General features: G+C 39.8%; 2 protein-coding genes across 4 annotated transcripts in view; one reads left to right on the forward strand and one right to left on the reverse strand.

The window, feature by feature from the left end:
* The window catches only part of LOC147564859 (uncharacterized), a 101,860-nt gene extending 91,736 nt beyond the window's left edge, over positions 1–10,124 (forward strand). For both annotated transcript variants that reach the window (XM_086650695.1, XM_086650689.1), the window contains one exon: positions 8,012–10,124. In XM_086650695.1, the coding sequence (XP_086506821.1) occupies positions 8,012–9,116 (1,105 nt within the window). In that variant the 3' untranslated portion in view covers positions 9,117–10,124. The remainder of the gene's footprint in view (positions 1–8,011) is intronic.
* The window catches only part of LOC147564864 (wall-associated receptor kinase 2-like), an 85,831-nt gene that overhangs the window by 48,155 nt on the left and 11,606 nt on the right, over positions 1–26,070 (reverse strand). The gene's annotated exons all lie outside the window — the stretch shown is intronic.

Raw genomic sequence — 26,070 nt, forward strand, 5'->3', positions numbered from 1 at the left:
GCATTTGATACATAGACCGGGGGATAAGACCCTTCGTTATCGAAACTACCAACTTATCTTTGGATCGACTCCGGTTTTACCGGTTACTACTTGATACCTCCGCTTGGGTGTGCAACCTTTTCGGGTGCATCAGTTTTTAAATTCCATATAAAGACCATTCAGGAGTGTCGTTCATTGGTCCATTATTACTGGTTCTCAGATATTTGTACATGGAGCTGATTGTGAAATTACCTGATTTTGTAAGGGTCCATTGCGCTGTGTCCTTCTTGTCGTTCTGCAGGTTATTACTTAAAATCGCATTACAAATATCACTATTAAAATATTGTGTATCAAATTTATATTCTAAGTGTTATTTGTTATGAGTTGGGCCACCCAGATAAGGTTTGTGTTACTAAGGTTAGGGATTGGGGGGGTGGGTTTGGGATCCAAAAATCGTGTCAGATGTTGATGCGAGTACCTCTGTTGACATCCCAAAAGACTAAACTGGGCACCTGATTATATTGTTTACTAATAGCTTTCTATGGCCAGGATTGATTGGGTTTAGGGGTTGTAGGTTTGACCTCTTTCGGAAAGTATTTAGCTTTGAACAATTGAACCCAAATTGAATTTGGGTTTTTATTGAGACGCCAATTCAGTTTGCTAAGGAAGGCTTGATTATCAAGATGAGGAAGCCGGAATCCCAGTCCTCCTAATTTGCGAGGACGACAAGTGGATGACAAGTTGATGGTATGGAATGTCTTGGTTTTTCCCCACCAGAAAGTCCTTTCTAAAGACTCGATGTTGTTACTGATGCCTTTTGGAAAGGCAAAACATTGCATTTGGTATCTAAGAACGGTTGCTGTTATAGTAGAAATCATTATCGAGCGACCAGCTTGGGAAAGAAGATTAGATTGCCACTTGGAGAGTTTGTTCTGAATCTGAGTGAGAAGAGAATTAAAGGCTTGTTTTTTGTTCCTACCAATGAACAAATTAGTACCTAAGTATTTGTCACCAGACGAAGATTGATGAACTTTGAGGTTATGGATGATCATTCTTTTGAATTTGGGATGTGAATTTTTGGAGAAGAAGATGTTGGATTTAGCGTTATTGATCATTTGGCCAGAAGTTTCGCTAAATTCCTTGAGAATTTGATCAGATTGAAAACGTTCTCCAGAGTATTTTGACAAAAAATAATGCAATCATCAACGAAACATATTAGATTAGTGTCCCTTGTACATTTGTTGTCCATATAAGATTTCTATTTTTTTATTTATTCTTCTAAAATGTGTCCATACAAGATATTTGATTGTCCATATATCGGTCACCTTAAATTTTAAAGCCAACTGGTTTCTTTGAGAAATGTCGTTTGGCCCAAGTTGGTTGGCCGACTGAAACCCGATAGGTAATGTAGCCCAGAACTCGTATCAAATGTCGCGTGCGCCAGTACGCATCCCAGTCCGGCACGGACTGGGATATCCGAGTATATCTCAGAAAGGTCGCGTCTTCCAGACGCGACCTGCGATATCTTCGGACGCGTCTCGGATTAGTCTGAGATGCGATTTTCTTGGCCGACTCCAGACGCGTCCCAAGGACGCGTCCGACGTATCCGACGTATCCTTAGCATCTCGGATGCGATCGGAGATGCTACGAATTCGGACAGACGCGTCTGTGACCAAAGGACGCGTCCACCAGAGGGACACGGCACGGCTCGGAACGAGCCGAGCCGGGTCCGGACCTTGACTTTGACCGACCTTGGTTCATCCTTGATTGGTCAAAGGTCCCTTGATCGAGTTTGACTAGGGTTTGACCAGGACTTTGACCAAGGATTTGACCAGGGTCTGTCCAGGGTTTTACCAAAGTTGACTTGGGTCCATTTTTGAGTTTGACTCGAAGATTTTGGATCTTGACCCGAGTGGGAGTTCTTCAAACTTTTTCTCCGAATTTCAAACTTATTTTTCCGAAATTGGCCCGGGCATCGGATGACCCAAACAGAGTTTTTCATAGAATCGATTTTGGAAATCATTAAGGAAGAAACATAACATGTTATAAGTCCGTATTTTACGAAAATAGACTTAGAACTCACGTTAGACATAGGAATGTCACAATTTCCCACAATTAGCTATACGAGACATAGCGAACCTAGAAACGAATCTAGGATACATACTTTGTCTTATATGATTGTCATATTTCTGGATATATGTATATTTTATGTGATTGCGTAGCTTAGTATACCTTTAGTTAAGTAAACGTTTCTTGTTCCTAAGCCCAAGTGAACTGCCGAATAATACTTTGAGTATAGGGTCTTAAGTAGCTATTAACGAATCGAATGATGAGATCATGATTCGAGTGGAAGTACTCAATGGTGGTTCAAGGATAAGAATCCGTACGAACTGCATGAGAACAAGAAATAACCTAAAAGATGAGATCTTTTAGGGGTAATACTAAAAGATGTAAGAAATCTTTACGAAACCCACATAAACATTACGTAATAAATCATAATTGGTTATGCCAGAGTTCACAGTAACACAACTTGATAAATTACGTAAAAAGTCCCAAAAAGAATTTTGAGTAAATGCCTACCCAGATTAAGACACCTGTTGTCCCTTGTTCATCGATGGTGGGTTGACCTTCTCAGAGTGCCATCTTTTACCTCGGGACAATACGGGTAGATCTATAGCAGAGATATACATGTCTAAATGGTTATTCTCAACGAGTCAACAAAAAGGTTTTGGATTTCGAGGCAAAAGGACAATTTGACACACAAGTGTGAAATTTGTCAACCTAGAACCATAGGAGTATGATCAGTAAGGAGTTACTCACCCAGGACGATGGATTAAGGGCAGTGCCTTAGTACGCTTAATTCCAGAGGAATGGGATCTTGGAATTATATTATTCTTAGGGGGCAACCAATGTAGAATAATATAGGCATACAGGAATTATGTCAGGATAACAAGTTTAAATCACTTCGCGTTTCTTACATGTAGTTTAATCATGGTGTCCGAGGGATGTATGGAATTATGTCGACCATCTACAAGTCATCAGGACTACTCAAACTTACATAGGAATGGTCCGACTAGTGATAGGAATAGGCGAGTTGAGTCTGACCGACCTAGGATGACCATGGGTGAATATCGACGGATGTATGGAGTCGGTCAGACTCGTCATGAACATGGTTCTAGGGATTATGAGCATGAGGGTAATCAACCTCGTAAGAGTCTTCGAGACTATCGACAAGAATTTGGGATGACCACACCTTCATGTATGGATTTGTCATTTGATGATAACCGTAGTTCCATTAGTATTGATCGACCACGTCGAAGTCTTCGTGACTATCGACAAGCATATATGAACGGTTCATTTAGTGATGACAATTCCCGACTCGATGATTCCACTCAAAGAGTCGAGTCTAGGTATCTACATGAAGATAGTGAAGAAAGGACCATGGAGACCATTAACCCGGTTTGTGCTATTTGTGCGAGCTTAGACCATTTGACCGAGTATTGTCCCATGATCCGTGTTCCGCGAGAGTCTTCGTCTAGTTATACTCATGTGCCTTATTACGAGGAGATGTCTGAAGACACTCTCCAAGCAATTTTAGAGTACCAAACTAGATTCAATCGAGATATAAAAGAGATCACGGAACGACTTCTCAAAATTGTTGATAGACTTGAGTCACAGCCTATCGTCGACGAGGAAGGGGTTTGCGCACCCCAAACTCAGGAAGAGACTATGAATGATGGTGAGGGTAATACACCTAACTCTAGTCTTAAGTTAAATGTCGAAGAAGCTCTTGATAGACCCTTAGAGCATGAACTGACCGATGAACCTTATTGCTCAATCCCTCGACCATTGTCATCTCACCATAATCCGACTACATTAGATTTGAATGTTCAGGATGATAGCTCTATGAGCAAGTTTGGGGATCACACGATGTTGAACTTTCCAATTTTTAGCACTTGTGATTACTTGGATGAGTTATGTAGAATGCAAGGTGTTATGCCTAACTTTGAGGCTCCCGATGCCTTTGAGGATGTCGATAACATAGTAGTTGAAGAGATAGCGGATAGCTTGTTGGATTACTTACCTAAGGAACTTATGGACCTTGACTTGGTCCCCGAGCCTATTGCCTTATCCTTAGAATCTAGTTCGACCTTCCACCTGATCTCAGACTCGGTTGTTGACCCCTTTTGGGACACTTCAGACGTCTTCCCTAGCATGTCTAGGGACTTAGTGGATGTTTTATCCACTAAGCTTGAGTTTGACTTCTTGCCTTCGGCTGACCTCCCCCCACTTCACTTATATGTCGACCCTTTTGACGACTTCTTAGTCGTCGCCCCTAGCATTCATGCTAACTTAGTGGACCGTGCATCCACTAAGTTTGGGGATGGCCTCTTTTCGGTTTTCGTCTCACTTGCACTTATATGCTTCGATATTATTGTGAGACTTTTAGCATGTGTATATAGTTTTCTTTGGGTTGACCCCCAAATCTTCCGTCTTTTGCTATATGATCGTTAGCCGATTAAGATGGGTCTTGATGTTTGTGGGTAGCATCTCTGGAAACCCTCCGCGAGACATAACTCGTGCTCTTGTGTGAAAACAAGAGAATCAAAGGCTAATTGCATAGCGAAATGCAATCGAGTGATCCCGCGTGAGTGGTCATTTTATATGGTCTTGCTTTTTATGGTCTTCATTCTCATTATATTTTTGGATATTTTAGGAGAATTTCTTGTATGTTTTACTTCTAAGGCGTGGTTTGTTCCAAGTTTGGGGATCTTGATGTGACACGAAAATGTCTAATTTGGAGAGCCTAACTTAGACTAATTAGTCCCTTTTCAAGTGCTAACAATAATATTTTATGTGTTTTTCATGCTAGGTACCTATTTTGGAGTTAAACATGTAAATCGGAATAAAGGAAACGAATTGTCACTATCATTTCATGTGTCGAAAACGAAAGAAAAAGACTTCAACCAAATCAAATGACAAGAAGAGTCAAAGACGAGTCCAACGGTGAAAACGGAAGTCCATTCCGAGTTCGGACGGGGAAGTTGTGAAAGAAAGAAGTCGAGGTTCGGTCTTAAAACAAAGATTCTATGAAGGCACCCCCCTTGATTTCCAAGTGTAGATTAAAGCCTAAGTCTAAAACCCAAGAGCCTAGATATGAAGGAATAAAACCCAAGCCCAAAGAAGATTAAAGAAGGAAGAGATTTTGGAGGCACTCAATGGACCCAAGTTTGAGTCAAAGTCAAGGTTGACTAAGTCTAGGGTTTGAGTCAAATACACTATTCATCTTCTTCCTCATTCTATCATTGAACAACCAAGAGGAGAGAGAAGAAAGGAGAGAGGCAAGAGGCTAGGGTTTGGTGTTCTTGAGAGCTAGAAAGAGAGCTTTGAAAGAGAAAGACAAAAGAGGAGAAGAAGGAGGATCCGGCCAAAGCATAGGCCGGCCAGCACACTAGGCCGGCCTAGCTTTGGCCGGCCGAGCAGCAGCTCGGGCTGCTCGGGAAGGATGCTCGGGACGCGGGAGCTGCAGCTGCTAGCACACGGGACAGCACGGACGCGTCGTGCAGCTTTCTCGGACCGGCAGCAGCATGTGACAGCAGCGACCAGCAGCTGCTCCTGCTTGAAAGCAACTCGGGTGGAAGCTTCCATGCTCGGATGTGCTCGGTTCTTCACGGGAAGCTTGTCCAAGGTCGCGGCTGCAACTCGGACTACTAGGGATGGCTCGGACCAAGGTGTTATGGCCGGATCTAAGCTTCCTTTGGCCGGAAATCTTGATTTTGGTCGGAAACCTAACTTTCTTTGATCGGATTTTCGTGGTGTTCCGGCAACTTTCTTGATTCAAAACCTTAGGGCTTTTACTCCCCATGTCTTGATCTATCTTCCCATGTAGTTTGATTTGATTTTGGTGGAAAAATCTCTAGAGAGAGAAAGCTTGATGAAGCTTTAATGGTGGATGTTCTTGAGATGGAGAAGATGATGATGGGTGCTATGGGGAAATCTGATTTTTATTCGGGGACACCCAAAGTTCACTATTAAAGGGAAATCCAGAAAATTGCTACGGGGAGATCGACTACACTTAGAGACTCATTTTTCTCGACGAACCTAGCCTCGAACCACATCGAAAAAGGGGGATTTCTCATCATCTTCTTTTCATTTATTACTTATTCACCATGTTTAGCTAAATCAAGTGTGTCGATTATATGAGATGAAATGTGATGAATTCGTGATTATGTTTAATATGATTTCATGTTTCGATTATGAATTGATGTTCATTTGATTCGATTATCGTTTTAATCGTATTTCATGTGTGATACTTTCGACGACTCGGGATTAACCGATTTAGGACGTTTGTTTGACTACGTATGACCTCCGGATATACGTAGTCCTTATAGACACCACCTTAGGAGTCGAACATCGATTGTATTTGACACATTAAATCGGACAATACATAGTTGTAGATTATCATTATAGATTCCCGGACTTCGATACATGAACTCTCGTATTCGGATACTCTTGAAGCATGATTTGAATGTGATGATTGGCTTATTATTTGTTACATGTGAGTTTAATTGTCTTCGTCTAGTTTTATAAACTAGAAGCCTTGATCGTAATCGTCTATGGACACGAACTTTGATAATGCGTACTTAGTTTGATAATCGATGCTTAGTGACGTTTGATCGATTATACTTAGTTTGACGTATTATGCTTATTAGTGTCATACTTGTTCATTCTCAATTCATTAGATGGTGTGTGTAAGTTTGATAGTCGATGCTTAGTGACGTTTGATCGGTTATGCTTAGTTAGACACATGATGCTTAGCATTGTCAATGTGGGTGAAGTTAATTACACTTTCATGTGAATAGATACATAGTATTTTGTCACTGTCGATCTTGTGGATCGAAGTATCCGTCTCAATTAACTTTCACCTGAATCAACTCTTACCGTCTCCCGACTCTTGTTCCTCCGACTCTTCTCTCGAATCTCTCTCGCCCGTTTTACTTTGATCGTTTAGTAGTTTTATTTGTTTTCTTTATTTCATTTGTTCCTCAAATAATCTTAAAACCCCCCGTTATCTTTGTTTTTCTTTCCGTTTTGTCTAAGTTAGCTAATAATACTAAAACCGAGGGATAAGACCCTTCGTTATCCAAACTACCAACCTATCCTTGGATCGACTCCGGTTTTACCGGTTACTACTTGATACCTCCGCTTGGGTGTGTAACCTTTTTGGGTGCATCAAGTTTTTGGCGCCGCTGCCGGGGATAGGTTTAGTAGTTTGGATAACGTTAGTTGTTTTGTTCATTAGTTTAGTGTTATTTGCTTCTCAGACGTCTTTATTTTATTTTGTACTTTCTTAATTTCATTTTTTTTTAGGTACCGATTTCGAGAAAAGAGCCAAAAGTGACATAAAGACGAAGGAAAAGGAAGGATTCGAGAAGCTTAAGAAGAAAGACGAACGAAACGAGAGGAGCACTCGATAGTATCGCATTCTATCTCATCCTTTTTACTTGTCTGTGATTGTTTAGTTCTATAAGTGTTTGTTCTCATTTTTGCGATTGTGTGGTAGTATCCTTGAACATTGTGAGATCATGGCAAGTTGGTCATTTGATGAGAATGACCTTATGCGAACCCTTTCCAACACTAGTCGACCATCTACAAGTCATCAGGACTACTCAAACTTACATAGGAATGGTCCGACTAGTGATAGGAATAGGCGAGTTGAGTCTGACCGACCTAGGATGACCATGGGTGAATATCGACGGATGTATGGAGTCGGTCAGACTCGTCATGAACATGGTTCTAGGGATTATGAGCATGAGGGTAATCAACCTTGTAAGAGTCTTCGAGACTATCGACAAGAATTTGGGATGACCACACCTTCATGTATGGATTTGTCATTTGATGATAACCGTAGTTCCATTAGTATTGATCGACCACGTCGAAGTCTTCGTGACTATCGACAAGCATATATGAACGGTTCATTTAGTGATGACAATTCCCGACTCGATGATTCCACTCAAAGAGTCGAGTCTAGGTATCTACATGAAGATAGTGAAGAAAGGACCATGGAGACCATTAACCCGGTTTGTGCTATTTGTGCGAGCTTAGACCATTTGACCGAGTATTGTCCCATGATCCGTGTTCCGCGAGAGTCTTCGTCTAGTTATACTCATGTGCCTTATTACGAGGAGATGTCTGAAGACACTCTCCAAGCAATTTTAGAGTACCAAACTAGATTCAATCGAGATATAAAAGAGATCACGGAACGACTTCTCAAAATTGTTGATAGACTTGAGTCACAGCCTATCGTCGACGAGGAAGGGGTTTGCGCACCCCAAACTCAGGAAGAGACTATGAATGATGGTGAGGGTAATACACCTAACTCTAGTCTTAAGTTAAATGTCGAAGAAGCTCTTGATAGACCCTTAGAGCATGAACTGACCGATGAACCTTATTGCTCAATCCCTCGACCATTGTCATCTCACCATAATCCGACTACATTAGATTTGAATGTTCAGGATGATAGCTCTATGAGCAAGTTTGGGGATCACACGATGTTGAACTTTCCAATTTTTAGCACTTGTGATTACTTGGATGAGTTATGTAGAATGCAAGGTGTTATGCCTAACTTTGAGGCTCCCGATGCCTTTGAGTATGTCGATAACATAGTAGTTGAAGAGATAGCGGATAGCTTGTTGGATTACTTACCTAAGGAACTTATGGACCTTGACTTGGTCCCCGAGCCTATTGCCTTATCCTTAGAATCTAGTTCGACCTTCCACCTGATCTCAGACTCGGTTGTTGACCCCTTTTGGGACACTTCAGACGTCTTCCCTAGCATGTCTAGGGACTTAGTGGATGTTTTATCCACTAAGCTTGAGTTTGACTTCTTGCCTTCGGCTGACCTCCCCCCACTTCACTTATATGTCGACCCTTTTGACGACTTCTTAGTCGTCGCCCCTAGCATTCATGCTAACTTAGTGGACCGTGCATCCACTAAGTTTGGGGATGGCCTCTTTTCGGTTTTCGTCTCACTTGCACTTATATGCTTCGATATTATTGTGAGACTTTTAGCATGTGTATATAGTTTTCTTTGGGTTGACCCCCAAATCTTCCGTCTTTTGCTATATGATCGTTAGCCGATTAAGATGGGTCTTGATGTTTGTGGGTAGCATCTCTGGAAACCCTCCGCGAGACATAACTCGTGCTCTTGTGTGAAAACAAGAGAATCAAAGGCTAATTGCATAGCGAAATGCAATCGAGTGATCCCGCGTGAGTGGTCATTTTATATGGTCTTGCTTTTTATGGGCTTCATTCTCATTATATTTTTGGATATTTTAGGAGAATTTCTTGTATGTTTTACTTCTAAGGCGTGGTTTGTTCCAAGTTTGGGGATGGCGTGAGCTTGGCATCAACTTGGAACCTCGTTATACATGAGTCTTGGTAGTATCATCTTTTATCTCCTTCGGTTATGGTAATATCTTTCCACTCTTCTCTTTAAATTGATGTGCCTCTTTATCTTTTGGTGAGTGTATGCTTAGAACATTGAGGACAATGTTAGTTTTAAGTTTGGGGATGCGGGATATGACCATAACCAATGCATGACCATGGGTTTCAAAGACAAAAGGGTTCAAATTAGCCAAAATTTGAAATTTTTTAAACATTTTGAGTAGATTTGCATGTGATTATAGTGATAGTTTTAAGAATGTTGATGCATATGGGTCGAGTTGATGGGTTTTGTGATTGCTAATGGTCATTGCATGAAAGTCGAGTCTTTGAGTGTTTGTGTTATACTATGGGAGTAACATCTTAGTGAAGAAGAAACATCTCTAAGAAACCTAGAGTAGTCATTAGTGGAGACTTAACCCATGTGAGAGCTCAAAGCCTAAATTGTCCTTCGAGTGTACTCTTCCGCGCTAACTCCGAGTAGAATGAAGAGCTACTCAACCTCGTAACTATTAAAAGAGCTCATTTGATCTCGTGTGCTCAACTTTCTTAGCCATTAGGAGTGACATTAGGATAGCGAATTAACCTTGCCCTTGTAGTCCATGAAACCCAATAAGAGTGTCAACTAGAGGGAGGCGGATACTCCATTACCATCATCATCTTATATCCCGAGAATGAAGACATGAAAAGAAAGAAAGAAAGAAGAATGTCAAAGCAAGTATGAAATGGAAAAAGTTGATTGCAAGAATATAGTATTGTGTGAGTTATGTTTGTTTTATGTGATATTGTGTTATGAAAAAAAAAAGAAAAAAAAAAAGTGAAAAAGTGAAAAAAAAGAAAGAAAGACAAAAAGAAAAAAAATGAATGATGAATAAAGTTGTTTATGTTATGTTTGAGCGTGTTAGCTCTTTTGTGTGAGTGACGTGATTGTATATATGTGTGTTTGTGTGTATGTTCATGAATAAGTATTCGAAGAAAGAAACGAATGTGGAAATGCTTAAGAGGTTCTATCATGAAGAGTTCGACATTCTCGGGAATCCTCCATCGTCATCCATCTTTAGTATCCGCTAACCTTTGGAAGGCATTCTTAGAGGGTAGAATGGGTGAGAAGGGCGAGTGAGCTTCCCCACTCTATTTAGTGGTTAATTCTTTTTCGAAGATCATTCGTTCCAAAATGTTGTCCTCACCCCTTTTTATGTGTTGAGTCCATGTTAGTGATCACACTCACACATACGAGCGAACCATTCTTGAGTGATTTCATATTTGGAGTGTATGTCCGTGAGGCCGAAGTCGAGGCGAAATGTACTAAACTAGGGATCAAGGCATTGTGACTTCGGAACATAGATGTTGCTTATCATGGGTTGACACTTACACTTTAGGGTAAGATCATTAGTGAAGAGGTCTTTAGCTTTCACATGAACTTGTTTACTTGATTCATTATGTTTTGACATGCTTAAACCTTTCATTATATGAATCATGCTTATCTATGATGTGGTTGTTGGACCCTTATGCATTTGAAACTCGATGTTTGTGGGCATCATCAATGGAAACCCTCACGAGACCACACTCGTCCACTAGGGGCAACCTAGGGGTTTAACGGCTTGTTGCATACGCTAAATGCAACCGGGATGCCTCCGAAAGTGAGTTAGGCTTTTATTTTGTTTTATTTGCTCGAGGACTAGCAATGTTTAAGTTTGGGGATCTTGATGTGACACGAAAATGTCACATTTGGAGAGCCTAACTTAGACTAATTAGTCCCTTTTCAAGTGCTAACAATAATATTTTATGTGTTTTTCATGCTAGGTACCTATTTTGGAGTTAAACATGTAAATCGGAATAAAGGAAACGAATTGTCACTATCATTTCATGTGTCGAAAACGAAAGAAAAAGACTTCAACCAAATCAAATGACAAGAAGAGTCAAAGACGAGTCCAACGGTGAAAACGGAAGTCCATTCCGAGTTCGGACGGGGAAGTTGTGAAAGAAAGAAGTCGAGGTTCGGTCTTAAAACAAAGATTCTATGAAGGCACCTGTGACGCCCCGTGCCCCATAACTAGCACGAGCACGCCCCGGCAATTCACAGACGAACCGAAAATTCGGCAGCATCTCCTCTGTAAATCGAACCGGTCGCACCTGTAGAACCTGTCATGCAAACCATACATTCGCATACACAAACACAACGGAAGCTAAAATGAAACTAAAATTAAACTAACAGACTCTGGTTCAAAACCGAACCACCAGAACTCACTTAACTCATCCTGCATAAATCCATACATCCTTATACAACTTATGTGATACATATATATGTTATATGGTTCTTCGTGAAATAAAATATAACTTGAAGCTAAAGAAAACCAAAGTGAAAAGAGATAACACCCAAAGTGGCACCCCGCCACAACCACTGCAATCCATCTGCTAACCCAGCCACTGCAGATGATTCTAACTAAGAACCTGCACACTAAGAACTGGTAGGGGGTCAGTAACTCACCGACACGAGTTAAACTGGTAGAGGAGTCCCAAAACAAAACTACGATAAGTCTTTTCTCGAGTAAAACATGCACACATATAAATATATATCAATCCTAATACTAGCATACAATAGCAGACTTAACTGCCCACCCTTGGTATGCCTCTCAATTAACAGAGAGTTACCCAGAGAATTCTATAGTACTTTGGCTAGTACCGTCCCATTTCCGGCACTAACCAAGGTACTCAAATTCTCTCGAGAAAGTGGCTTACCCCTAGGTAGGTAAGCCCCTCTCCCACTAGGCGACTCCACAGTCATTGAAAAGCTAACCTCGTGATAAATATATACACCTAGCTTAACTAGATACGTTTTAGCTTCACCGAAGTCGAATAGTCAGGTCGTCCCTTCAATATTCGTGTTGGGACGAAAAGCATATTCTCATCGGTACCCTAGCATGCAACTATTTCTTCTGGTTTTGGAAAAGCATTTATTGTGTCAACCGCCGAAATAATAATCTTTTCTTGTGAAAACATCCTTCACCCACAATCTCAGCAGATTCACCCATTACGCCCTCGACTGAGATAGACTTTTTAAAACATTACTTATCTTATCACACACAGAAGTGGCACAACCAAGAGTCATATCATAACGTGCAGAGGGATCCCAATCACCAAATCAGTCGGGCGGTCAGAGGTGTACAGCCTCTGAGCCCCGAGGGTAAGAACAAACAGGCTTACAGTCCAATCGAGCGGTCAAGGGTAGCAAATCCCTGAGCCCCGAGAGTCCAACCTAAACGAGAATCCTGGCCAGAGAGTGGAGCACTACAACTGCCAAGACCCTCATGACTCGTTTCAGTCCACTTCACCAATCACACACAACATACGAAACCAATATGTTTTCAAAACATCGATTCTACAATCCGTTTCAAAAACCATTTCTCTAGAACTCATTCGTAAGACATGTTTGCATATATAAAACCATCGTATCAATAAAGTAACGTTCACGATACAAATCTCATCGAAATCAGAGTCTAAATCATTAACACCATCAATAATCAGTAATAAAACCAACATACAACCATCATTGAAATCAAGGGTTTAAATCATGCATATATGTTCGCCTACCGTCTACAGATAGTGATGCATGCATATCTCCTACTTCTAGCATGAATCTAGACAATAATATAAAAGAAATCAAGAGATCAACCCTACCTAGCGATTCAGGACTCCGTCCTCATCCGCTTTGCTTCGAGCATCTCGGCCTCAACTCATTTCGGCTTTCCTTCTGACACCTTAGACAAAGATAAACCTTAGATTCTTCGAGAAGAATCCTAACATAACACAAATAACCCCGAAAGAACCATAAGAAAAAGAAATACAAATAAGACTTGACTCGCACTAACGTCGGAAGAACCCGAGTGACTCTATCACGTCTTAGCTTCATTCCCATTTTAACTCTGATCGGTTTCGGTCATACCATATATACATGGAAAGCTAATTCAATATCTAACATTTCATTACTTAGTATCTCGGTCAACCTTAAAGTGTACGGTCCTCGAAATAGCAAAATACAAACAGCAGCAAATCTGAATTTCCTAACAGCGCGTTGCGCGCTATAACAGTCATAAATCTCTCATCGCTGATCGGTTTCAGTCCATTCTTTCGTCTTCGGAAATTTTATTTCATCTACAATGTTTTGTTCTCAGGTGGTTTCTCTTAATTCCCCCTCAAACATCTCCGAAAACCACAAACTGTACGCAACAGTGCATCAGTTTCACTGATCGTACGCTGCGTGTTCTAACGGTCATATCTTTCTCATCCAAACTCGAAATAACATGTACCACACCATTTCGGAAAGATAACATCCTTATCTACGAGTCTCGTGTTTCCGAAAAATCCGTCCGAACAATCTACGAGGCCAGAAATACTAAAACAGTGGACTGCTCGTAACAGTCCCTCACACAGTCGTTTGATCGATAATCAAACACCATTAACCTCTCCAACATCATTTAAATCTCATAATTAACTAATTCCCTTCCATATTAACCTTAAAATTCCATTGACTATGAAAAATCCCTAAATTTCATACTCATAAACCCTAGATTTTAGAACATGATCAATTAAATCAATTTGGGTGAAATTAACATCATTTACCTTCTCTTTGATGTTGTCCCTTTGATTTCTTTCATCACTTCTTTATCTCTACACATGCAACAATAAACATCCATTAAAACTAGTTAATTCATCTCACAATTATCACCTAGAGAGAGAAAGTAAGAATTCTTACCAAAGCTTCCATAAAACCTAGCTCAAATCCCATCTTCCATCCTTGAATCAACAATTTAAGCATTTCCCCCTTGAAATTCTACCCCAATCTTCTCTTTGACCAATTTTTCCTACTCCAAAAACCCAACACCACTCTTGAACTCGGTTGTAAGATGAAAGAAAACCCGGTTCTGATGTTTTTCCCATTAAACAGCCGAATTTCATTTTTAGTCCCTGATTTAGTACGGATTGCGAAATGACCCCTGATTCTTACCCGATTGCATGTTTAGTCCCTGATTTCACTTAGTCTGAATCCAGAATGGTCCCTCATCTAACTTCAAATCGTGGGATGTTACAATCTTCCCCCCTTAAAAGAAATTTCGTCCTCGAAATTTGGATTAACTCGGACTTTCTCGCAATGAATCTCTTGAATCGGCTCATTCTTTAACTAAATCATGTCACAAGTCTTCTTTATCACTCTACACTCGAATCGTCAACTTCTGACTATATCTACCGATCTTCCAAGAGCGTCTCTTGTTGTCGTGCTTGTCAACTTATTCAAATAACATACACAATTCTCCTTTACCATCTTAAGACCTCAGATCTTTAAACACCATATCTTTCACCACCCTTCCATTCCTCGTGCATCATAATCTACTAAGAGTATTGGAAGTTCTCACATTTCCGCTTCCTATCCCATAGTGGTTCTGTGATGTTGTTGTGCCTCCATAGAACTATCACCAACGGGATTTCCTTGTTCCTTGGCACCTTTAGCAGTTTGTGTTAAATTATAATTTGGTTGACCTCATATAACGCATCTTCATTAATATCTAACTCGTACCAACTAACCCATGAGGTGGGATAGTTGATACTTCCTCAGTTCTGAGACATGAAATATATTCTTAGCTTTCAGTAACTTTGGTCGCAACTATACTCGATAAGCTACCACACCAACTCCCTCAAGGATCGCAAAAGGACAAACGAATCCTGCGCTAGTTTGCCCTGAAGTCCAAATCTCTTTACTCCTTTCATTAGCAACACCTTTAAATAAACATGCCATTTACATCAAATTCTAACAGTCGCCGTCATTTGTTAGCATCACACCTTTGTCTACTCCGGACTAGTTGTATTCGTTCCTGGCCACCAAAAACTTCGTTACAAATCCTTGTACATCTTTGTAGTCCTTGGATGTACTGTATGTCAAGTCTCTTCAGCTGTCTCAAACTTCTTTACCAATTTTCCTGTCACTCGGTACCCATAGTCTTCCTTTAATCTAAACTGCCATATGTTTGTATCTGCCAGTCCAGGTTCTCACTATCCTTGCTTGCCTTTTAAATCTGTGAGTACTGATGATCAGAAATGTACTGGCTAACCACTGCTCAATGAATCAAGGTGTGATATGAGAATATTGTACCGGTATTTGATTCATCTTCTCTGAGGTTTCAATCTCTTGATAGTCAAAATTACACTCACCACCCATACTTGGCATAGAGAATAACTTGGTTGTATCCTGTATGACAACTTCTTATTTCTTTCGACCCAAGGCATCCGCTACCACATTTACCTTGCTTGTGTGATGAAGCAAGCCAATGTCACAGTCCCTCAAGAATTCCAACCGCCTTCTTTGTTTCATACTCCACTCTTTTTGCGAACATAAGTACTTCAACTTTTTTCTTCCCAAATACTACGGGTGCTCCTCATGGAGAATTACTAGGCTAGATGAACCCTCAACATACCAATTCCTGACTTTGTTGCACTCAAAATCAACATCACAATACTTACTCGCTTCTCCAAAATAATCATCTCTGATCTCGTCTCGTATTTGTCGAGTTATTCCCAACCCAACTCGTCGTCAAATATCTTTTTCTCTCGATACTGTACCATCGAATAACTGAAGATCCGATAAGATTCTCTAGCATGTTCTTTTGTTGTCCCAACCAATTTACATGGTCTGATAACTTCCTTGAGTAGCCTCTACTGCTTGGACATATAATCTCACAACATCTTATCTCTTGTCATCCTTATAGTTTAAAATTTACCCGAATCTCTGAGCTCTTTCAACTACTTATCTTGTAAGTCCTTTTATTATATCATCTTCCAGGTTGTATGATCCTTCAACAAGTCATTTGGTCATTAAACTTTTTATGTGGTTCAATCTGTAGCTTATTTGCTACTCGAGGGCATTTCCCATATTATCAATTCGCCTAGGTTAGCTACTCCTGGCAATGCCTTCATATGAGAATCACCAGCTCGAGTGACTTAGGCTCCCAAGAGTTTTCCACAACTCCATCACTACTAACCAAGTTAACCGCACCCATGCGTCTGTGATGTTGTCTCTCTAGATATTCACCATCTTTGTCCAGATTGTCAACACCCGTTGTTACCTTGGTTTTCCTTAACTTGCTGAAAATCTCTTAGTCCCCTTCTTCTAGGATTACTTTAATGATTTCTCTATCCTTGTTCCGACTGAACTCATATGTACCTTTACCCCTGTTAAAACTTTTAACCATTCGTTTACGTCGCCTGGTTCTTATATGAACGTCTAGTCACCACACTTCTCGCTCTCAACTTATGAACTCTTTGTTTTCTTCCTTTCCTTTTGACCTCCTTTGAAAGATAACTTTTCTAAACCACCTTTGTTTCCTCCTACTTCTGAAATGCATCTCGCCCATAAGCCACTAATCGATCCTTCCATAACCACTATGTCTCTCTATTCCGAACTTTCTTTTTACTTCTTTGTTTTCTCTACACTTGTAGCGAACTCTGTCAACTTGTATAATACCATGTACCAATTTTCCTTTGTTGTCTCCAACTTGTCTATATCTGGTCCTTCCACGACCTAGATGCGATGTTCACACCCAAAGACCACTAAAGCTTCTAATCAACCCTGACTGCCTTCCCAGTCTTACTAGTTGTGGGTACGAAACTCTGTGGACACTAGCATCATCTTGATCTTCCTCCCAACTCTTATGACCAGGTTGTCTTTTCTTCACTAATCTTAATTCCCTCGATACTCAACTTTCCTTCATCATTGGTAACTATCATCCAACTCAAAGCAAGTCTGTCTTCTTGACGAATCGTAGTCATCTCTAAGACTCCAACCCCACATTAAACCACACTGAAGGAATTAACTTACGATTATCACCCATCAATCGGTTCTTCCTTTTGCGAGTAAAACGAAGCAAGAAACAAAAATCACAAGAAATAAAAAACAAATCAAATACTATATAACATCTTTTACTCTTGATTGTTTTTAATCTTGAAGCATTTAGACACCTAATCTTGATCATTTTTATCTTTCCCTAAAACTCAGAGCAATCTATGCTCTACACTCCCCACGGCTTATCGGTCACCAGAACTCATGCTCTGATACCACTTGTGACGCCCCGTGCCCCATAACTAGGCACGAGCACGCCCCGGCAATTCACAGACGAACCGAAAATTCGGCAGCATCTCCTCTGTAAATCGAACCGGTCGCACCTGTAGAACCTGTCATGCAAACCATACATTCGCATACACAAACACAACGAAAGCTAAAATGAAACTAAAATTAAACTAACAGACTCTGGTTCAAAACCGAACCACCAGAACTCACTTAACTCATCCTGCATAAATCCATACATCCTTATACAACTTATGTGATACATATATATGTTATATGGTTCTTCGTGAAATAAAATATAACTTGAAGCTAAAGAAAACCAAAGTGAAAAGAGATAACACCCAAAGTGGCACCCCGCCACAACCACTGCAATCCATCTGCTAACCCAGCCACTGCAGATGATTCTAACTAAGAACCTGCACACTAAGAACTGGTAGGGGGTCAGTAACTCACCGACACGAGTTAAACTGGTAGAGGAGTCCCAAAACAAAACTACGATAAGTCTTTTCTCGAGTAAAACATGCACACATATAAATATATATCAATCCTAATACTAGCATACAATAGCAGACTTAACTGCCCACCCTTGGTATGCCTCTCAATTAACAGAGAGTTACCCAGAGAATTCTATAGTACTTTGGCTAGTACCGTCCCATTTCCGGCACTAACCAAGGTACTCAAATTCTCTCGAGAAAGTGGCTTACCCCTAGGTAGGTAAGCCCCTCTCCCACTAGGCGACTCCACAGTCATTGAAAAGCTAACCTCGTGATAAATATATACACCTAGCTTAACTAGATACGTTTTAGCTTCACCGAAGTCGAATAGTCAGGTCGTCCCTTCAATATTCGTGTTGGGACGAAAAGCATATTCTCATCGGTACCCTAGCATGCAACTATTTCTTCTGGTTTTGGAAAAGCATTTATTGTGTCAACCGCCGAAATAATAATCTTTTCTTGTGAAAACATCCTTCACCCACAATCTCAGCAGATTCACCCATTACGCCCTCGACTGAGATAGACTTTTTAAAACATTACTTATCTTATCACACACAGAAGTGGCACAACCAAGAGTCATATCATAACGTGCAGAGGGATCCCAATCACCAAATCAGTCGGGCGGTCAGAGGTGTACAGCCTCTGAGCCCCGAGGGTAAGAACAAACAGGCTTACAGTCCAATCGAGCGGTCAAGGGTAGCAAATCCCTGAGCCCCGAGAGTCCAACCTAAACGAGAATCCTGGCCAGAGAGTGGAGCACTACAACTGCCAAGACCCTCATGACTCGTTTCAGTCCACTTCACCAATCACACACAACATACGAAACCAATATGTTTTCAAAACATCGATTCTACAATCCGTTTCAAAAACCATTTCTCTAGAACTCATTCGTAAGACATGTTTGCATATATAAAACCATCGTATCAATAAAGTAACGTTCACGATACAAATCTCATCGAAATCAGAGTCTAAATCATTAACACCATCAATAATCAGTAATAAAACCAACATACAACCATCATTGAAATCAAGGGTTTAAATCATGCATATATGTTCGCCTACCGTCTACAGATAGTGATGCATGCATATCTCCTACTTCTAGCATGAATCTAGACAATAATATAAAAGAAATCAAGAGATCAACCCTACCTAGCGATTCAGGACTCCGTCCTCATCCGCTTTGCTTCGAGCATCTCGGCCTCAACTCATTTCGGCTTTCCTTCTGACACCTTAGACAAAGATAAACCTTAGATTCTTCGAGAAGAATCCTAACATAACACAAATAACCCCGAAAGAACCATAAGAAAAAGAAATACAAATAAGACTTGACTCGCACTAACGTCGGAAGAACCCGAGTGACTCTATCACGTCTTAGCTTCATTCCCATTTTAACTCTGATCGGTTTCGGTCATACCATATATACATGGAAAGCTAATTCAATATCTAACATTTCATTACTTAGTATCTCGGTCAACCTTAAAGTGTACGGTCCTCGAAATAGCAAAATACAAACAGCAGCAAATCTGAATTTCCTAACAGCGCGTTGCGCGCTATAACAGTCATAAATCTCTCATCGCTGATCGGTTTCAGTCCATTCTTTCGTCTTCGGAAATTTTATTTCATCTACAATGTTTTGTTCTCAGGTGGTTTCTCTTAATTCCCCCTCAAACATCTCCGAAAACCACAAACTGTACGCAACAGTGCATCAGTTTCACTGATCGTACGCTGCGTGTTCTAACGGTCATATCTTTCTCATCCAAACTCGAAATAACATGTACCACACCATTTCGGAAAGATAACATCCTTATCTACGAGTCTCGTGTTTCCGAAAAATCCGTCCGAACAATCTACGAGGCCAGAAATACTAAAACAGTGGACTGCTCGTAACAGTCCCTCACACAGTCGTTTGATCGATAATCAAACACCATTAACCTCTCCAACATCATTTAAATCTCATAATTAACTAATTCCCTTCCATATTAACCTTAAAATTCCATTGACTATGAAAAATCCCTAAATTTCATACTCATAAACCCTAGACTTTAGAACATGATCAATTAAATCAATTTGGGTGAAATTAACATCATTTACCTTCTCTTTGATGTTGTCCCTTTGATTTCTTTCATCACTTCTTTATCTCTACACATGCAACAATAAACATCCATTAAAACTAGTTAATTCATCTCACAATTATCACCTAGAGAGAGAAAGTAAGAATTCTTACCAAAGCTTCCATAAAACCTAGCTCAAATCCCATCTTCCATCCTTGAATCAACAATTTAAGCATTTCCCCCTTGAAATTCTACCCCAATCTTCTCTTTGACCAATTTTTCCTACTCCAAAAACCCAACACCACTCTTGAACTCGGTTGTAAGATGAAAGAAAACCCGGTTCTGATGTTTTTCCCATTAAACAGCCGAATTTCATTTTTAGTCCCTGATTTAGTACGGATTGCGAAATGACCCCTGATTCTTACCCGATTGCATGTTTAGTCCCTGATTTCACTTAGTCTGAATCCAGAATGGTCCCTCATCTAACTTCAAATCGTGGGATGTTACAGCACCCCCCTTGATTTGCAAGTGTAGATTAAAGCCTAAGTCTAAAACCCAAGAGCCTAGATATGAAGGAATAAAACCCAAGCCCAAAGAAGATGAAAGAAGGAAGAGATTTTGGAGGCACTCAATGGACCCAAGTTTGAGTCAAAGTCAAGGTTGACTAAGTCTAGGGTTTGAGTCAAATACACTATTCATCTTCTTCCTCATTCTATCATTGAACAACCAAGAGGAGAGAGAAGAAAGGAGAGAGGCAAGAGGCTAGGGTTTGGTGTTCTTGAGAGCTAGAAAGAGAGCTTTGAAAGAGAAAGACAAAAGAGGAGAAGAAGGAGGATCCGGCCAAAGCATAGGCCGGCCAGCACACTAGGCCGGCCTAGCTTTGGCCGGCCGAGCAGCAGCTCGGGCTGCTCGGGAAGGATGCTCGGGACGCGGGAGCTGCAGCTGCTAGCACACGGGACAGCACGGACGCGTCGTGCAGCTTTCTCGGACCGGCAGCAGCATGTGACAGCAGCGACCAGCAGCTGCTCCTGCTTGAAAGCAACTCGGGTGGAAGCTTCCATGCTCGGATGTGCTCGGTTCTTCACGGGAAGCTTGTCCAAGGTCGCGGCTGCAACTCGGACTACTAGGGATGGCTCGGACCAAGGTGTTATGGCCGGATCTAAGCTTCCTTTGGCCGGAAATCTTGATTTTGGCCGGAAACCTAACTTTCTTTGATCGGATTTTCGTGGTGTTCCGGCAACTTTCTTGATTCAAAACCTTAGGGCTTTTACTCCCCATGTCTTGATCTATCTTCCCATGTAGTTTGATTTGATTTTGGTGGAAAAATCTCTAGAGAGAGAAAGCTTGATGAAGCTTTAATGGTGGATGTTCTTGAGATGGAGAAGATGATGATGGGTGCTATGGGGAAATCTGATTTTTATTCGGGGACACCCAAAGTTCACTATTAAAGGGAAATCCAGAAAATTGCTACGGGGAGATCGACTACACTTAGAGACTCATTTTTCTCGACGAACCTAGCCTCGAACCACATCGAAAAAGGGGGATTTCTCATCATCTTCTTTTCATTTATTACTTATTCACCATGTTTAGCTAAATCAAGTGTGTCGATTATATGAGATGAAATGTGATGAATTCGTGATTATGTTTAATATGATTTCATGTTTCGATTATGAATTGATGTTCATTTGATTCGATTATCGTTTTAATCGTATTTCATGTGTGATACTTTCGACGACTCGGGATTAACCGATTTAGGACGTTTGTTTGACTACGTATGACCTCCGGATATACGTAGTCCTTATAGACACCACCTTAGGAGTCGAACATCGATTGTATTTGACACATTAAATCGGACAATACATAGTTGTAGATTATCATTATAAATTCCCGGACTTCGATACATGAACTCTCGTATTCGGATACTCTTGAAGCATGATTTGAATGTGATGATTGGCTTATTATTTGTTACATGTGAGTTTAATTGTCTTCGTCTAGTTTTATAAACTAGAAGCCTTGATCGTAATCGTCTATGGACACGAACTTTGATAATGCGTACTTAGTTTGATAATCGATGCTTAGTGACGTTTGATCGATTATACTTAGTTTGACGTATTATGCTTATTAGTGTCATACTTGTTCATTCTCAATTCATTAGATGGTGTGTGTAAGTTTGATAGTCGATGCTTAGTGACGTTTGATCGGTTATGCTTAGTTAGACACATGATGCTTAGGATTGTCAATGTGGGTGAAGTTAATTACACTTTCATGTGAATAGATACATAGTATTTTTTCATTTTCGATCTTGTGGATCGAAGTATCCGTCTCAATTAACTTTCACCCGAATCAACTCTTACCGTCTCCCGACTCTTGTTCCTCCGACTCTTCTCTCGAATCTCTCTCGCCCGTTTTACTTTGATCGTTTAGTAGTTTTATTTGTTTTCTTTATTTCATTTGTTCCTCAATCAATCTTAAAACCGCCCGTTATCTTTGTTTTTCTTTCCGTTTTGTCTAAGTTAGCTAATAATACTAAAACCGAGGGATAAGACCCTTCGTTATCCAAACTACCAACCTATCCTTGGATCGACTCCGGTTTTACCGGTTACTACTTGATACCTCCGCTTGGGTGTGTAACCTTTTTGGGTGCATCACCTTACATGATGGATTTGAGAAAGTAAGGAACGATTTTGAAAGAAAATTTGGATTAGTGTCACTGGAAAGATTGCTCGCCATTCTGGAAGTGGCTGAAAGCAGATTCATTGTACCTGAAAATACAGAAGAAGTTCTTATTGTTCAAGAAGGTACCAACTCGGGAACGGAAGAAGTTAGGAGAAGGAGACGCCCAAGAACAAGAAGGGGCGGGAGAGTCCGAAGACCTAGGACAATCCTTCCTAACAACAGCTGTATATTCTGTGGTAGCAGATCTCATATATGGTTAAGAGATTGTGCACGCTACCAAGAAGAGCTGAAACGGAGATGGAAACTCCAAATAAGGTAAAATGTATTAAAAGTTGATTCAATTAAATACAATTCCACAAAAGGTATTGGATACCTGAAATTGTTCTTTTCATTATGAATGACAGGAACAAGTGGAAGCTGAGTATTTAATGAGTAAGGAGATGAACCTGTCAAAAGCTAAAAGGAGCAATAGTTGCTGCATAAAGCTAGAGAAGGATCTTGGACTCCATAAGGATAACTCTAAATTAGTTTTAGTTTTCCTTTTTCTTTTTCGAACATTGACTCTGTAATGAGATTATGGAGATAAATAAAATATTCAGTATTTTATGATGTTCTTCAAAGATGCCTACTCAACTTTTAAAGAATTATATCAAAGAATCCAATTTAGTTATTCCAATCTAGTCAAACAAATTTGAAAGAACATGGATGAAGCTAAAAGTTGAGTGATCTCGTATCCCTCAACGATAGTTAATCATGATTCAAACAAATGTACTTGACAAGATCTCAAGAGTCAATTACTCACTAAAAACTTATGTTAGACATAAGAAAGTGATTAATGTGACTGGAATATACTAAATATTAGATTTAAGGAAGTCTTGGAGACTAAACCTGAATCAAGTAAGGATCAAATCTGACCTAGAAAGCTATAGTGAATAAAAGGATTCCATACGAATATGGATTCCAGAAAAGTTCTAAAATGATCTTTTATTCCAAGTCTAAAGACCTTTAATACATAGATTCTTCAAGCGAAGAATAACGGGGTTTTTCCACAAATCATTGAAACACAATTAGATTGTTGCTCTCGATGGCGTCCTATTAAAAGAAAGCGTCCTTTGATAATCGGACAAGTGGTAGTGTAATGATCCAAATTAGAAAGGAATAAAGAAATAAGAGAAAAAAAAAAGAAAAAGGACTAAGGGTGGTATAGAGTAAGATGGAGAATGCTGTCTAGCAGGCACCATCTCAACACACCTCTTCTCAAACCGTGGAACAGTAAGGGCAAATCCAGTGTATGGGGGCTTGATGGCCCTAGAAAGTTTCCTAAATAGGTCTACACCCGCAAGTGCACGGGTGTCAAGTTATAATAAAGTCCGGTAAGACCGGTTCGTTCCTCAGAGACTAAGTGAAATCTATTCTAAAACTAGGAAGTAATAAGATTTTTTTCTTTGAAAATTATTTTGGTGATGATAAAATCAAATACTGAAACAAAAATAAATAAAAATGAACTCAAATGGGGGAAAAGTCTAGGGTTTCGAATCCACCTAATCATGGTCAAATAACAACTTGGGTTTCAAATCCATTTAATCATGGTCAAATAACAACTTATTCATCACTGACATTACATAACGGGATTCTCTCGAACGATGACGGGTCAACTATTGAGTTACAACTAATAAGTATCCACCATAAAAGAATTTAATCTAATAATGATGGATCAAATCGTAAGCATAAACAATGAAAACAATGTCATCGACAAGATCGAACTCACACCACATTATGAATACTAACTATTGTCTATCAACTTATCAAGCATCAACCATAAAAGAACCTAATCTAATGATGGTAGATCAAGCCTAGAAGCATAAACAATGAAAGAAAATCACTACGATCACGATAAGAGTTTAAACAATGATATTATGATCAAAAAGTTATACCTACTAAACAGGATGAAGGTTTCATCTATACCCTAGATGGAGATTTAACTACTCATGCTCATTAGAGATTTCATAAATAGTTTCATTAGTAAAATTAAGAGAACCATAATTGAAAGAGAGATGACCAAATAAGAGATTCCTTGATAAAGAAGATGATGACCATTGATGAAGGAGATGGGTTAACAAACTTTTCAACAACTCTCTCTCTCTCTCTCTTTGTTTCTGTTTCTTCTATCTCAGAAACGAAGAGGAAGTCCAACTGAATGAAATTTTTTTAACAATACAGAAAAGAGGGAAGAAGAAAATATGATGAAGGACAAATTGTTTCTTCTCTTCTCAATTGCTCACTCTCTACACTTCTCTCTATAATAGAAAAAAAACAGAGATTCTCTCTACAGTTCTCTCCTCTTTATAAAAGAAGAAATAAAAAGACAACAGAATTGCTTCCTCTCTCTCTCTTTTACAGTATTCTCTTTATTTATCTCTGTTCTTTTCCTTCTCTCTCTCTCTCTAATATTTCTTTAAATGCCCAGAGAAGAAGAAGAACTCTTAAATCACTCCAAGTTCAGCTCCCCAAAGATGAGATGATTTGTTATCTCTACTTCTCTCTTTATAGAAAATCCAATCACTTCTGTCCCCATCAATTTCTCTGTCAAAAGTCCAGCCAATTAGGTACCAAAAACTCCCTCTGAAATATTTCTTGAGTGTGAGAATAGTCCCACATGAGAGAATGGGTAACTAGCAACCAAGAATATAAAGTATAGGTCATCTCCACTCATAGCCAATTGGTTTTGAGTTGGATGACCACAAACTTAACATGGTATCAGAGCTAGGCCCACACGTGATAGGCTTAAAAGGCACACGTGTTCCACGTCACCCGTAAAGAAAAAAAAACACACGTGTTAGGCTCAAAGAACGCCACACGTGAGGGGGCGTGTGAGAATAGTTCCACATGAGAGAATGGGTAACTAGCAACCAAGAATATAAAGTATAGGTCCTCTCCACTCATAGCCAATTGGTTTTGAGTTGGATGGCCACAAACTTAACAATCCCATCTTTCATTTTTCAATCTATGTAGAATCAATCAATAGAATATATTTATGATAAATTTTTTGTATTCAATCACTAAAAAAATCTCTCTCTCTAGAAATAATATTCTAACACCATTACTTTCTTCTTTAGTTGCATCAGATCTTCAAGAATAACAGAAAAAGAAAAAGAATTCCATAGCAATCACTGATCCTCTGAAATTAATCTCTCCATTAATGTTTACTTCCTTCTTTGAACAAAATCTTCATCCCTCTTAATCTCTGATATATCTTCTTCTTTTCTTCTTTGAATAATTCCTAAGGCTCACTCTGTTCTCTCCGTGATTTCAA

Source organism: Eschscholzia californica, unplaced genomic scaffold (assembly GCF_041429995.1).
Source record: "Eschscholzia californica isolate CP2 unplaced genomic scaffold, dmEscCali1.0.p SCAF_1, whole genome shotgun sequence".
Lineage (NCBI taxonomy): Eukaryota > Viridiplantae > Streptophyta > Magnoliopsida > Ranunculales > Papaveraceae > Eschscholzia > Eschscholzia californica.